This window comes from Oryctolagus cuniculus, chromosome 4 (genome assembly GCF_964237555.1).
Source record: "Oryctolagus cuniculus chromosome 4, mOryCun1.1, whole genome shotgun sequence".
NCBI classification, from domain to species: Eukaryota; Metazoa; Chordata; class Mammalia; order Lagomorpha; family Leporidae; genus Oryctolagus; species Oryctolagus cuniculus.
The window spans coordinates 2,460,535-2,475,222 of NC_091435.1; the positions used below are offsets into that span (position 1 = coordinate 2,460,535).

The 14,688-nt window shown below is 61.1% G+C and overlaps 1 protein-coding gene across 9 annotated transcripts in view; it reads left to right on the forward strand.

Moving 5' to 3' along the window:
* HSF2BP (heat shock transcription factor 2 binding protein) overlaps window positions 1-14,688 on the forward strand; it is an 86,822-nt gene that overhangs the window by 518 nt on the left and 71,616 nt on the right. For 6 of the 9 annotated variants that reach the window (XM_051830138.2, XM_051830140.2, XM_051830139.2 and 3 more), the window contains exons 2-4: window positions 2,657-2,890; window positions 3,130-3,280; window positions 13,821-13,924. In XM_051830138.2, coding sequence (XP_051686098.2) covers window positions 2,855-2,890; window positions 3,130-3,280; window positions 13,821-13,924 — 291 coding nt within the window. In that variant the 5' untranslated portion in view covers window positions 2,657-2,854. Of the gene's footprint in view, window positions 1-2,656; window positions 2,891-3,129; window positions 3,281-4,366; window positions 4,950-10,750; window positions 12,205-13,820; window positions 13,925-14,688 lie in introns of those variants that run through there. The other 3 variants (XM_051830143.2, XM_070071781.1, XM_051830141.2) reach the window with 3 other exon arrangements.

Genomic DNA, 14,688 nt, shown 5'->3' on the forward strand with positions numbered 1-14,688 from the left:
GCTGCACCGATCCGAAGCCAGGAGCTTCCTCCAGGTCTCCCACGCGGGTGCAGGGGCCCAAGGACTTGGGCATCTTCTACTGCTTTCCCAGGCCATAGCAGAGAGCTGGATGGGAAGGGGAGCAGCGGGGACGACCCTGTGGCGCACTGGGTAAAGCTGCTGCCTGCAGTCCTGGAATCCCATACTGGCACCGGTTTGAGTCCCGGCTGCTCCACTTCCGATCCACTCTCTGCTATGACCTGGGAAAGCAGTGGACGATGCCCAAGTCCTTGGGCCCCTGCACCCACGTGGGAGACCCGGAAGAAGCTCCTGGCTCCTGATTGGCACAGCTCCAGCTGCTGTGGCCAATTTGGGAGTGAACCAGCGGATGGGAGATTCTCTTTCTCTCTCTTTCTCTCCTCTCTGTAACTCTTTCAAATAAATAAATAAATCTTTTAAAAAAAGACAAAAAAAAAAAAAAAAAAAAAGGAAGTGGAGCAGCCAAGACTGGAACCGGCGCCCACATGGGACGCCAGCCCTGCAGGCGGCGGCTTTTCCTGCTACGCCACAGCGCCAGCCCCGTCCCAGGACTTCTGAACGGAGCCTTCTTCTAAGCTGCCTCTGGAGAGGGTTGGCCAACCAGTTCCTGAACCATAACAAGTAACAAGACTGATACGTAAATGCTGGTTTGCTTCCAAGGCTTGCTTCCTCCTGGCCTCACACAGAAATTCCGAGTTTTCTTCAAGATTTTCCCGTTTTCTTTGGCTCTCGTACACACATTGCTAATGCCTACCCAGCTGCATAAAATGGTTCCCTAAGAGGAGTAACCCATAATCTTGGGGGTGGGGAGAACACGCCAAAGGCCCCCATGAACCTGGGAGCATCAATCTCTGGTAACACGTGCAGGGGCCTCGAAGGGCCAGCCCACAGTGCAGGTGCAGGGCTGCGGGGTCCCTGCGCAGGTGCAGGACTGTGGAGGAGGGAGAAGTCCCTGCGGGGTCCCTGCGCAGGTGCAGGGCTGTGGAGGAGGGAGAAGTCCCTGCGGGGTCCCTGCGCAGGTGCAGGACTGTGGAGGGAGGAGCAGGCCCTGCGGGGTCCCTGCGCAGGTGCAGGACTGTGGAGGAGGGAGAAGTCCCTGCGGGGTCCCTGCGCAGGTGCAGGGCTGTGGAGGGAGGAGCAGGCCCTGCGGGGTCCCTGCGCAGGTGCAGGGCTGTGGAGGGAGGAGCAGGCCCTGCGGGGTCCCTGCGCAGGTGCAGGGCTGTGGAGGGAGGAGCAGGCCCTGCGGGGTCCCTGCGCAGGTGCAGGGCTGTGGAGGGAGGAGCAGGCCCTGCGGGGTCCCTGCGCAGGTGCAGGACTGTGGAGGAGGGAGAAGTCCCTGCGGGGTCCCTGTGCAGGTGCAGGGCTGTGGAGGGAGGAGCAGGCCCTGGGGGGTCCCTGCGCAGGTGCAGGGCTGTGGAGGGAGGGAGGAGCAGGCCCTGCGGGGTCCCTGCGCAGGTGCAGGGCTGTGGAGGGAGGAGCAGGCCCTGCGGGGTCCCTGCGCAGGTGCAGGGCTGTGGAGGGAGGAGCAGGCCCTGCGGGGTCCCTGCGCAGGTGCAGGGCTGTGGAGGGAGGAGCAGGCCCTGTGGAGGGCCCTGTGCAGGTGCAGGGCTGTAGAGGAGAGAGGAGCAGGCCCTGGGGGGTCCCTGCGCAGGTGCAGGGCTGTAGAGGAGAGAGGAGCAGGCCCTGCGGGGTCCCTGTGCAGGTGCAGGGCTGTGGAGGGAGGAGCAGGCCCTGGGGGGGTCCCTGCGCAGGTGCAGGGCTGTGGAGGGAGGGAGGAGCAGGCCCTGCGGGGTCCCTGCGCAGGTGCAGGGCTGTGGAGGGAGGAGCAGGCCCTGCGGGGTCCCTGCGCAGGTGCAGGGCTGTGGAGGGAGGAGCAGGCCCTGCGGGGTCCCTGCGCAGGTGCAGGGCTGTGGAGGGAGGAGCAGGCCCTGCGGGGTCCCTGCGCAGGTGCAGGGCTGTGGAGGGAGGGAGGAGCAGGCCCTGTGAGGTCCCTGCGCAGGTGCAGGGCTGTGGAGGGAGGAGCAGGCCCTGCGGGGTCCCTGCGCAGGTGCAGGGCTGTGGAGGGAGGGAGGAGCAGGCCCTGCGGGGTCCCTGTGCAGGAGCAGGACTGTGGAGGAGGGAGGAGCAGGCCCTGCGGGGTCCCTGCGCAGGTGCAGGGCTGTGGAGGGAGGAGCAGGCCCTGCGGGGTCCCTGTGCAGGTGCAGGGCTGTGGAGGGAGGAGCAGGCCCTGCGGGGTCCCTGCGCAGGTGCAGGGCTGTGGAGGGAGGAGCAGGCCCTGCGGGGTCCCTGTGCAGGTGCAGGGCTGTGGAGGGAGGAGCAGGCCCTGGGGGGTCCCTGCGCAGGTGCAGGGCTGTGGAGGAGGGAGGAGCAGCCCCTGCGGGGTCCCTGTGCAGGTGCAGGGCTGTGGAGGGAGGAGCAGGCCCTGGGGGGTCCCTGCGCAGGTGCAGGGCTGTGGAGGGAGGAGCAGGCCCTGGGGGGTCCCTGCGCAGGTGCAGGGCTGTGGAGGGAGGAGCAGGCCCTGCGGCGCCCTGCGGACTCCCGCGGCCAGGAGCCGGGCCGAGCCTGCGGACACCGCGCCCGCCCGCGGCCCTGCGCCCCGAGGTCGGTCTCTCACGTCCTGATCGCTCCTCTGTTGCAGTTCTCGCGTGGACGGCCGGGCGAAGCCAGCCCGCACCGCGGCCGCCGCCCTCCGCAGGCCCGGAAGCTGCGCGAACGGCGCGCGGTTTGAGCCTCGTGGGTCTCCGTTCCGCGCAGCGTGGACGCCTTCCCGCGTTTTCCAGCGAGCGAGGGGTCAGAGGGCGCCGCGCAGGCGCACGGAGCCGAGGCCCCGGCGGCCATGGGCGAGGCCGGCGGCCCTGAGGAGGAGTGCTGGGTCAGTGGGGCGGCCGTGGGCTCGGCGTTCGCGTCCGCCCGGGGCACCGCGGGGTGGGCACCCGCCCGGGAGGCCGCAGGGCGCCGGGGAGCGCCCGCGCGGGCGGGGGCGGCGGCGCGTCCTGCGAAGGCCCGGCTCCCGCGGGAGGCGGCGAGGCCGCGGCGGGCAGCCTCTGCCGGCCTGCTGCGGGCGTTGGCCGGGCGCGAGGCCCGTAACGCGGGCTCCGCTCCCGCCCGCAGCGCATGGGGCCCAAGGAGGAGTTCGTGAAGGTGCGGAGGAAGGACCTGGAGCGCCTGACCACGGAGGTGATGCAGATCCGCGACTTCCTGCCCCGCATCCTGGACGGGGAGGTGCTGGAGAGCTTCCGGAAGCTCCAGATGGTGGAGAAGAGTGAGTCCCGCGAGTGTGGACGGGGCGACTGCCACGCCCCCCCCTCCCCCCCGGCGGGGCTGAGCGGGCCTGGCGGTGTGGACGGGGCGGTGTGGACGGGGCGGCTGCCGGTCCTGGCCGGCTGAGCGGGGCCTGGCGGTGTGGACGGGTGGGCTGCTGGTCCTCGCCGGCTGAGCGGGCCTGGCGGTGTGGACGGGGCGGGTGGGCTCCTGGTCCTGGCCGGCTGAGCGGGGCCTGGCGGTGTGGACGGGTGGGCTGCTGGTCCTCGCCGGCTGAGCGGGCCTGGCGGTGTGGACGGGGCGGGTGGGCTCCTGGTCCTGGCCGGCTGAGCGGGGCCTGGCGGTGTGGACGGGGCGGGTGGGCTCCTGGTCCTCGCCGGCTGAGCGGGGCCTGGCGGTGTGGACGGGTGGGCTGCTGGTCCTCGCCGGCTGAGCGGGCCTGGCGGTGTGGACGGGGCGGGTGGGCTCCTGGTCCTCGCCGGCTGAGCGGGGCCTGGCGGTGTGGACGGGTGGGCTGCTGGTCCTCGCCGGCTGAGCGGGCCTGGCGGTGTGGACGGGGCGGGTGGGCTCCTGGTCCTGGCCGGCTGAGCGGGGCCTGGCGGTGTGGAGGGTCGGCTCCTGGTCCTCGCCGGCTGAGCGGGGCCTGGCGGTGTGGACGGGGCGGTCGGGCGGGTGGGCTCCCGGTCCTCGCCGGCTGAGCGGGGCCTGGCGGTGTGGACGAGTCGGCTGAGCGGGCCTGGCGGTGTGGACGGGGCGGTCGGGCGGGTGGGCTCCTGGTCCTGGCCGGCTGAGCAGGGCCTGGCGGTGTGGACGGGTCGGCTGAGCGGGGCCTAGCGGTGTGGACGGGGCGGTCGGGCGGGTGGGCTCCTGGTCCTCGCCGGCTGAGCGGGCCTTGCGGTGTGGACGGGGCGGCTCCTGGTCCTGGCCGGCTGAGCGGGGCCTGGCGGTGTGGACGGGGCGGTCGGGCGGGTGGGCTCCCGGTCCTCGCCGGCTGAGCGGGGCCTGGCGGTGTGGACGGGCCGGCTGAGCGGGGCCTGCCGGTGTGGACGGGTCGGCTGAGCGGGGCCTGGCGGTGTGGACGGGGCGGCTCCCGGTCCTCGCCGGCCGAGCGGGGCCTGCTCGGAGTCACGTCTGAGCGTGGCCGCAAGCAGACTTCACCCTGCTCCTGACGTCGGGTGATTCTAGCGATCTACTGTTATTTAAGGACGTGCTAGTTTATTCTGAGAGGTACAGAGAATCTCCACCTGCGGGTTCACTGCCGCCGGCTGCAGTGGCCAGGCTGGGCCAGGCCAAAGCCAGCAGCTCCGTCCGGGTCTCCCACGTGGGCCGTCGTCCACTGCTGCCCCAGGCCGCGGCAGAGAGCCGGATTGGAACCGGCGCCCCTAGGGACTCGGTGTCGCAGGCAGTGGCTTCGCCTCCTGAGTCCCAGTGCCGGCCCCAGTGATTTCAGCGCTTGCGTGAACACGGACATTTAACTGCTGGTGCGCGCGGGCGGGCGAGGCGGCTCCCGTCTGCAGCGGCCGGAGCGGCCAGCAGGTGTCAGCACCCGGTCGCCGTCAGCCTCAGACGTCTGTCCGGCTTTAAACAGCCGCTGGCCCCATCTGGTCAGGACCTGGCCCCGCTCCCCGGGGGCAGCCTGCCCTCCTGCGTGCTGCTGGCCCCGCCCTGCTGTAAGTGGCCGTGTGGCTGGGGCTGAGGCTGGGTCCTGAGGGTTCCAAGTATTATGAATTTAATGTTTTAGTACGTTTTACTTTGATAATTGGTTTTCCATCTGGCTGTCTTTTTTTTTTTTTTTTTTTTTTTTTTTTTTACAGAGTGGACAGTGAGAGAGAGAGAGACAGAGAGAAAGTTCTTCCTTTTGCCGTTGGTTCACCCTCCAATGGCCGCCGTGGCCGGCGCACCACACTGATCCGAAGCCAGGAGCCAGGTACTTATCCTGGTCTCCCATGGGGTGCAGGGCCCAAGGACCTGGGCCATCCTCCACTGCACTCCCGGGCCACAACAGAGAGCTGGCCTGGAAGAGGGGCAACCGGGACAGAATCCGGCACCCCGACCGGGACTAGAACCCGGTGTGCCGGCGCCGTAGGCGGAGGATTAGCCTAGTGAGCTGCGGTGCCGGCGCTTGGCTTTCTTTTCAAAGATGTATTTATTTCTTGAAAGGCAGTGACAGAGAGAGAGAAGCAGACGAACTGGTCTCCCGTCTGCTGGTTCACTGCCCAGGTGGCCCCGGGTGGCCCCAGGTGGCCTGGAGCTGGCTGAAGCCGGGAGCCGGAAACTCTGCCCGGGTCTCCCTGTGGGTGACAGTGGTGCCGTCTTCCTCCGCTTGCCTGTGCGGTTAGGGAGCTGGGTTGGAAGTGCAGCAGCTGGGACTTGCCCAGCGCTCTATGCGGGATTTTGAGGCTTGCAGATGGTGGCCCAACCCACTGCACCAACGCTGGCCTCAGCTTGGCTGTTTTAAGTTCTTGTTTTCTGATGAACTTTCTTGTTACCCATGTTCTGGAACATACTTTATTTATTTTTTTTGAAGACTTATTTATTTGAAAGTCAGAGTTACACAGAGAGGAGAGGCGGAGAGAGATCTTCCACCCAGTGGTTCTCTCCCCAATTGGCCGCAAAGGCCAGAAGTGTGCTGATCTGAAGCAGGAGCCAGGAACTTCTTCACGTGGGTGCAGGGCCCAAGGACTTGGGCATCTTCTACTGCTGTCCCAGCCACAGCAGAGAGCTGGATGGGAAGAGGAGCAGCCGGGACTAGAACCCGTGCCCACATGGGATTCCGGTGCTTCAGGCCAGGGCGTTAACCCTCTGCGCCACAGCGCCGGCACCTGGAACAAACTTTAGTTTCTGGTAAATCCGACTCACCTTTGGGTCTGTTTCTAGTGTGTCTTTTCCGTCTTCGTAGATTTAGTAATTCTGTATTGAATAACAGACTTAGAAACACCTGTGGTGTTTGTTTATGTGTATTTATCTGTTTACTTAGAGGAGCGAGAGTGTCCCGTACACGGGTTCACTCCCCGGCCGCTGGGCCTGGTCAGAGTCCGGCTCTGGGAACCCAGTCCAGGTCCCCTCAGGGTGGGGACTACCACTTATCGCTGCTGCCCGCAGGGTCTTCACGAGCGGGCAGCTGGACTCGGGAGTGGCACTCGGATACGGGGTGTGGCCATCTGAGCGCGAGGCCCGAGCTTAGCCCCTGTCAGTGGGCGTCAGCAGCGAGAGGCGCTGGACGCCGGTGCGCTCTGCGGCTGCTTTTGGTTCATTCTCTCTCTGGCCAGGTCAGTCTGCAGGAGTTGGGTGGAGGCTGTCTTCGTCCATCAGGGCTGCGCTGACCCTGGGCTGGCTTCCACCTTAGTCCCAGCCGGCCTCGTCCTGGGAGGCAGTCCAGCGAGAGCTGGGTGTGCTGGAGCCGGCCACCAGGGCGGGCCTGGGCCCGCGCCTCTTCCTCTTCCGTGCTGCTTACCGAGTGGGTCTGATGGGGCGCATCCTTCTGCACACGTGTTTCCGTTTTTAAAAATTTATTTATTTATTTGAAAGGCAGAGTTAGGCAGAGAGAGAGACAGACAGAGAGACTGAGAGACTGCGAGACTGCTTTCCCAGGCCATAGCAGAGAGCTGGATCGGAAGAGGAACAGCTCGGACTCAAACCGGCGCCCAGTGGGATGCTGGCGCTGCTCCTGGCTCCTGGCTTTGGGTCGGGCCAGCTCTGGCCACTGCGGTCATTTGGTGAGTGAACCAGCTGATGGAAGACCTCACTCGCTCTCTGCCTCTCTATAACTCTGTGTGTTTGTTTGTTTGTTTTTGATTTTTTTTGACAGGCAGAGTTAGACAGTGAGAGAGAGAGACAGAAAGGACTTCCCTCTGTTGGTTCACCCCCCCAAATGGCTGCTACAGCCGGCGCTGTGCCTATCCGAAGCCAGGAGCCGGGTGCTCTCCTGGTCTCCCATGGGGTGCAGGGCCCAAGCACTTGGGCCATCCTCCACTGCACTCCCGGGCCACAGCAGAGAGCTGGCCTGGAAGAGGGGCAACCGGGACAGAATCCGGCGCCCCGACCGGGACTAGAACCCGGTGTGCCGGCACCGCAGGCGGAGGATTAGCCTAGTGAGCCATGGCGCCGGCCAACTCTGTTTTAAATAAATAAATAAATATTAAAAAAAAGTTCAAAAAATACCTTTTACAAAAAAAAAAAAAAAAAAGAGAGAGAGAGAAATGTATTGTGTCACTACAAAGGACAGGCCTTGGAGATGTTTCAGATTAACCGGGGCTAGAGATGCTTGAGGTGTGACAGTACCCCAGACGGGGTTCTGTGCTTGAAGGAAAAAAAATGCCGCCGAGGGCAGCACGGGGTCAGGTGCAGGATGCCAGGCTGGGTTAGGTAAGGTGTCAGCCTCGCCTCCCGGGGTGGTGAGTGTGTGCTGGCGCCGGGCGGCGCCTCTCCCCGGGAGGCGTTCGGACTGCTTAGGGAAAGGGCCGTGGTAGCTGTGCTGGTTCTCGGTGTGTCCGAGTGCGCGCGCGCGTGGACGGGCATTCTTTGTGTTTTTCCCATGAAACATTTGTGAGTGTGAAACTGCTTCCCAGTAGAGCGTTCAGGAAGCATAGCATGGAGTGGAGATGGCCGTCAGAAGGCGGCGGAACTGGAGCGATTCCGGGCGCGCAGGCTCTGCCGTGGGACCCCGAAGCCTCTGAGATTCATTTCCTGGGAGTTTGGTGTTGGTGAGAAGAGAGGGCGCTCGGGCTCTGGGAGTGGGGGGACCGTGGAGACGGCCCGAGAGTGAGCATGGTGAGGGGCTGAGCTTGATGTGGCTTTTGCTACGGCCCGGGCAGGAGCCTGCGCAGCGTGTCGTGCTCTGAGCTGGCAGAGTGCAGAGAGCATGGTGGACAGGTGGCTCGCAGGAGGGGCAGGGCTGAGGGACAGCACGTGGAGCGAAGTGCCCAGGAGATCACAAGTGTGGTGCGCCGTGGCCTGCTCGGGGCCAGGAGCAGGAGGGGTCATCGGCCTTGGTGAGGGGCGTGACTGGGAGGTGATTGACAGTACCCTTGGCTTCAGCCGCAAGGGAGGGTAAGGAGAGTGGAGCAGTCAGTGAGCCTTAGCCCGTCTCATCCCCCAGGGTCCTGCCGGCCCTGCTGCCTGCTGTACCCAGCAGGAAGCTACAGGACGGGGAGCCCAGTGGCTGCAGACGTGGGTGTCAGGTGGGTGTCAGCCTTTTGGAGCACAAAGCAGGGTGCAGAGTCCCTGAGGCACATGGGGAGTGTCCCTGACACGGGAGTGTGAAGCTAGAAGCGGGCGGAAAGGGGCCTGTGGGCAGACAGGCTGGGGCGCGTCACTCTTGGCCACGCGGTGGGGGGGGGGCGCGTCACTCCTGGCCCACGGCGTCCTTGTGGCTGGCGTGTCAGGAATGGAAAGCAGGTGCCTCGACTGTGGTGTGGGAGACGCTTGGGCAGGCCTCGCTCGAGTGCCGGGAGGCTGGCGTGGCTTTGTGGGCTGGGTGCTAACCAGGTGGGCGCTGTTACATGCCTGGCAGTTTGTCAGGCACTGCCGGGTGTCGTGGGATGAGGAAGGCAGGAGCTGAGCCTCTCCTTCGGAAGTTTGCCGTGGGCTGGGAGCTCTGGGGTGCAGATGGCGGTGGTGGCGTGGGCCAGTGCCAGGGATGCTGGCAGTGCCGGCAGCCGCCGAATGCCCGTTAGTCACACACTTTCTCCATCTCACGGAAGATTCCGCCAGTGTATTTGGAAGCAGATTTTTGTCAGGAAATCAAAATGCTATTTCTGTGTTCTGGCTCCAGTTTTCCTCTCCTTCCTTTGGTTTAACGTTTTGACAGCTGATTAAAATGGTGTTTGGCTGGCTTAGAATGGGAGCTAGGACTTCAAATGCATTTATGTTCTTTAATTTTTTTAATGAATCCTGGAATGTTCTGATTTCTTTAAAAGTACTATTTCTTTTTTTAAAAAATTAATTTATTTGAAAGGCTGAGTGATGAGAGGGAGGGAGAGAGTGAGGTAGAGAGAGATCTTCTGTTGCTGGGTCACTCCTCAAATGACCGCAGCAGCCAGGGCTGGGCTGGGGTCTCCCGTGTGGGCGGCAGGGGCCCGAGCACTTGGCCTTCTTTCTCAGGCCCGTTAGCCGGGAGCTGGTTTGGAAGTGGCGCAGCTGGGACTTGGACCAGTGCTCTGATAACGGATGCTGGTGTTGCAGGCGGCAGCTTAACCTGCTCATTGCTACTCTGGCCTGTTCATTTTACTTTTTGGACTTAGTTTTTGGCACATGGGAAGAGCGCCCTGGGGCGTCGCTGAGTTGGGAGATCTGCCTGACACAGGCACTCCGTGACAGCCTCCTGGGCACCATCTCTTCAGCAGGTCGGAGGGCGCCGAGGGTTCTTTGTGGAAGGAGGGTCTGTGGAGTTCCGTGAGCTGGCGGAGGGGCACCACACTGGGCTCTGCGTTTCCGTGGGCTGAGTCCGTGAGTGGGAGTGCTCTGTAGGTCTCTGCCCCTTCATGGTGAGGACCTTGCTGTTTGAGGGGCCTGCCGGGGACTGCACCCCGAAGCAGAGCCCTAGGAGAGAATGGGCAGTTGAGAGAGCCTTAGCAGAGATGGTCCCGTGAGGTCTGACCGTGGACTTGGCTTTTCCGTCCTGGTTCCTGAAGGCACCCGTACATCTCTGTGAGATGATCGGAGTCCTCCAGGGACTTGGTAGGAGGGGGACACGAGGCCCACCCACGGTGACGGGGTGAGTGCGGGGAAGGCCTCGGGGGTCCGGGAGGACCTGGTGGAGGAGTGGGGACTAGGAGGTGGGTGAAGAGCCTCCTAGGCAGCAGAGGGTAGACACGTGCCAACATGGGAAACCACACGGGTGTCAGTCGGGCACTGAGGAGAATTCTGTTTCGGCTTGTAGAATCCTGCTCCTGCAGTGCAGAATCGGCCCATCCTGCGGTTGTGGGTCTTGTTGGCTCTAAGATTGGTGCTCGGCACGGGTGTCAGAGCTGATGGGTGGCCCCCGGGGGGCTCTGAATCACCCCCGTGAGCTCTGAGGTGCTGACGCCTTCTGTGGTGGCTGCGTCTCCGAATGTGCGGTGTATCAGGGCCTTCGACTGTGAGTGGGCGTAGATCTGGGTGTTCTTCCGTTTGGGAGCTATCCACCCACCCCCACTCCTGCTAGTTGGGGCCTCGGAAGGATCCAGAGTCATCTTGGAGGTTGGGCTGTGTGCATGGGGAGCCATGGGCTAGGAGGGCCTTGGAATGGAAACTGTTGTGGGTCCCACACAGCCCTGATTGTCATGTGTCGGAGCTCGATGAAGCCCCAGGAAGCTGTGCAATGATTCGTGTTGTGAGTTGGCAGGAGTGTGACGTGGAGAAATACGCTGGAAGAGACAGAGAGAACATGTGAGGGTGGAGGCAGGGCTTGGAATGATGCTGCCACCTGGGAGGAGGGGCTGGGGAAGCGAGGGGCATCCCTGCAGACCCTCACGCTGGCTCTGGCAGCAGGCGTGTGAGACCGCGCAGGTCTGTCCTCAGCCATCTGGCTGTGGCACTGTTTCCTGCAGTTGCAGAAATCTGACATGTGACCCAGATGGCAGCTGCAGGCCAGGAGCAGGCCATCGGCGCTGACTGAACTCTTCGCTAAGTGTCTCAGAGCAAGGGAGTTAACAGTTAGTGACTCTTGAAACCTTTATTTTGGTACGTGTTTGCGGAGGTCAGCACACCTGCGAACACATGGACAGTGGGCAGGCTGGGGGTACAGGCAGGCACACTGGCCCTTTGGGGTCCTTTCATTTCTTTCGTCGGTGTTTAGAAGCCCTACTTTTCAGGACAGTTCTGTCTTGCCTGTGGAGTGATCTGGAGGTAAGTCATTCTCGCGGTGTCAGCAGTGTTAAAGCTAGGAGATGCCGTTTCAGGAGAGGTTGAGGTGGAAGCGTCCGTGCCAGGTGTTCGTGTCGGCCTCGCCGTCCTTTCATGCTGTTGCCGTCGTAAGATCGCTAAGGATGAGCAGTGACAATGCAGGCTGGGCCAGGTGGCGGCCCGCCCTGTTCTGATGCCAAGGCTGAGTGAGACACTGTGTTGATGACAGGTAACGTATCGCTCCCGGACTTATTTCTGTCCCTGGTTCTTCAGAGTCTTTGCAGAAGCATTATACTGTCCTTACAGATGCGTGAGACATGCAGGTGGCCGAAGTCACTGTGCCTTCTTCCAGTCAAGAGTCGGGAGGAGGCAGCTGGCGTTGTGGTGTGGCAGGTGAAGAGCTGCTGCCTGCGCTGCTGGCATCCCACGTGGGTGCTGGTTCATGTGCTGCCCGTTCCACTTCCGGTCCAGCTCCCTGCTAACGGCCTGGGAAAAGCAATACAAGATGGCCCTGCCACCCATGTGAGAGACCTGGACGAAGCTCCTGGCTTCGGCCTGGCTCAGCACTGGCCATTGTGGCCATCTGGGGAGTGAACCAGCAGATGGAAGATGTCTCTGTCTCTCCTTCTCTCTCTGACTCTGTCAAATGAATAAATAAACTTCAAAGGGAGAAGAAATGTATGAAGTGAAATTCATTGTTGTGACAGATAATGGTGAAGTGCCTCTGCATTCCATATACTCTTCTGCACGTTGGGGCTGTGGCGTGAGACAGACTGAGGAAAACCCGTCCCCGTGGTGGTTCAAGGGCCCATGCAGCGAGCCCAGGTGCAAGCTGCAAGGTGGTCGTTAGGAGGCTGAGCAGTGCTCCTGTCTGGCCACAGGGCGGCGGCCTCACACAGCAGAAAGGCACCTGCTGCTTGGGGGCTGCTGTGGCTGGGTGTGGCCTCTGAGCAGCCTGCTGGAGTGGTAGGGCTGTGCCTGTGTGGGGTGTTAACTTTCTTGAAGGTCACATACCACGCAGAGCAGGGATTGTGAAATTGCCACAAGGACAGGCAGTCTGGCGTTCACAGTGAGTTCCTGCAGGTGTTTACACCTGCTGAGGTTTGTAGAAACGTAACTTCCTATTTTCATTATCGTGGTTGAATATTTAATAATAGAAATCTGAGTTAACTACAAGGGAACATGTTTAATTCACTGATAATCTCACCGCTGTTCTGACTTCATTTCATTTCGTTTCTGTCTGGTGTGTATTTCATCCTGATTATAAAGCTTGTGGTGCGTGTGTAACAGTAGTATCTCTCCATTAGCACCGTTACCATGTGCAGCTTTACACGCGGAGTGGTAGGTCGGCTTTGACTCCTGGGTGGCACAGAAGAAAGCCTGCCAGTCCGGTCACGTTGTGCGCAGTGTGGAGGAGAGAGCTCTGATAGCCCACGTTGCCTCACTGGTCTGAGAGAGGCTTTGCCAGCCAGCGATGGGATCTCCAGCTGGTCTGAATATTCACCTGTAGTTCTCTCTGGAGCGGGTGGTCTCCCCTGTTTCTTCCCCCAGAGCTCCAGGAACCCCCGTGGCTCCTCCTTGCCCTCCAGAGTGGACTGTGCTGAGCGTGGGCCCTGCAAGTACAGCAGGGCTCTGTCTTCAGGCTGCCGTCCCTGCCCTTTGCCCTCTGCCCTCTGCCCTCTGCCCTCTGCCCTCCTGTTCCTGTGGCTGCTGCCAGCGCGTGTCCTTGCATTTCATCTGCCGTCATCCTGAAGCCGTCGTTCTCAAAGTGTGGCCCCCAGACAAGCAGCCTCCACCTCTCTGGGCGTGGGTTAGAAATGTGGCTTCTCAGGGCCACCCCAGCCTGCTCGAAGCCTGCAGGGATGGTCAGCCCTGTGGGTTTTGTCAAAGCATCCGGATTCTGAGGCGCACGAGTGTTGGAAAATCACTGTTGTGTGGTGTTGCTGCTTCGATCGGAGAAGTTGCACAGCCTTGCTTAGCTCTGCCTGCAGACCTGGGGGTACGGTAGCACAAAACCCGACCCTTCTCAGCCCTGTGGATGGAGCACTCACAATTTTGAGTTGCATATTTGATTTTTTGAATGTCAGTAATTCAGTAGCGTGACATTTTAAATTTGCATTTGGTAACACTTCTGATTAATTGCCATGGCTGTCTTTTGGGGTTTTTGTTGCCATCTGACGCATCAATGAAATGAATGTGGGGGGAGGAGGCGTCACGGGGCCCTTGTCTTGGCCTCCGTCCCTCTCCCGCCTCCATTGACTACTACTGCAGTTGTTCCCATTGAGTCCGGCGGCCAGCTGGCGAGCTGGCTGTGTGAGTCAGCGCGTGCTGGCACCGCCTGCGCGCCGGGCCTCCTGCTGCTCGTGGAGCAGAGACGAGTCTGTGCCTCGAGACGGGCGGGCTTCTCAGCTCCGCCTCCAGTGCTTTAAATAACACACGTGCTTGCAGCCTGGAGTACACGTCTGACAGCACAGCGAGGCCTTCAGACGCAAAACACAAAGACGCGGAGGTCCTTTCTGCTGCGGGCTAAAAGCTGATAGGGACTTAAAAAGCCAGGCCTTTGGGTGCTGGTCCATGTGGGCTGCTTAGAGGTCAACGGGGAGTTCTGACTTAGGGAGTCCCTACAGACTCTGCAGCACAAGGCTGGGCTGAGCAGGTGCTTAGGGGCGATCAGTGATTTGAAACATCTTGAGTATTTTCATGTCTGTCTCCTGTAGACCTGGAAAGGAAAGAGCAAGAATTAGAGCAGCTGAGAATGGACTGCGAGCACTTTAAATCCCGGCTGGAGACCGTGCAGGCTGACGGCGTGCGGGAGAGGAAGGTACGGAGCCGGGCACCCACTCTGCCTCTCACTCCTCCTGAGCAGCGGCTCCTGGTGTCCACCTTCATCCTCCAGAGGTGGTATTTCACAGGGTGGGATTCTGAGTGGGTTGCAAGGCAGGAGAACAGTTGGAGTCCACAGCGATTTACCATGAAGACTATTCACTTGAGGCCTTTTAATTTTCATCCTTAAAGAGGATGAGGCCAGCGCTGTGGCGTAGCTGGTGAAGCTGCCGACTGCAGTGCCGCATGCTGTATAGGTGCTGGTTTGAGTCCTGCCTGCTCCTCTTCCGATCCAGCTCTCTGCTGTGGCCTGGGAAAGCAGTAGAAGATGCCCAAGTGCTTGGGTCCCTGCACCCACATGGGAGACCTGGAGAAAGCTCTGGCTTTTGGCTTTGGATTGGCAAAGCTCCGTCCGTTGCATCCATCTGGGGAGTGAACCAGCGGATGGAAGACCTCTCTCTCTCTCTCTCTCTGTGCCTCTGCCTCTCTCTCTCTCTCTCTCTGTCTCTGTCTCTAACTCTGCCTTTCAAATAAGTAAATGAATCTTAAAAAGAAGGTACACTCCAAAGTGCAAGCATTCCTAACAGGAGTCTCAGGGGGAATAAAATGCACATAATGACTTGTACCTGGGGATGGATTCGTTACCTCGAAGTGTTTGTAACTGATTTGGAGATTACTGACGTTCTAGAAATAACCAATTTTATAGGCCATAATAATATTTTTAATATGTGTCTTTATTTATTTTTTGATGGATAAATTGTT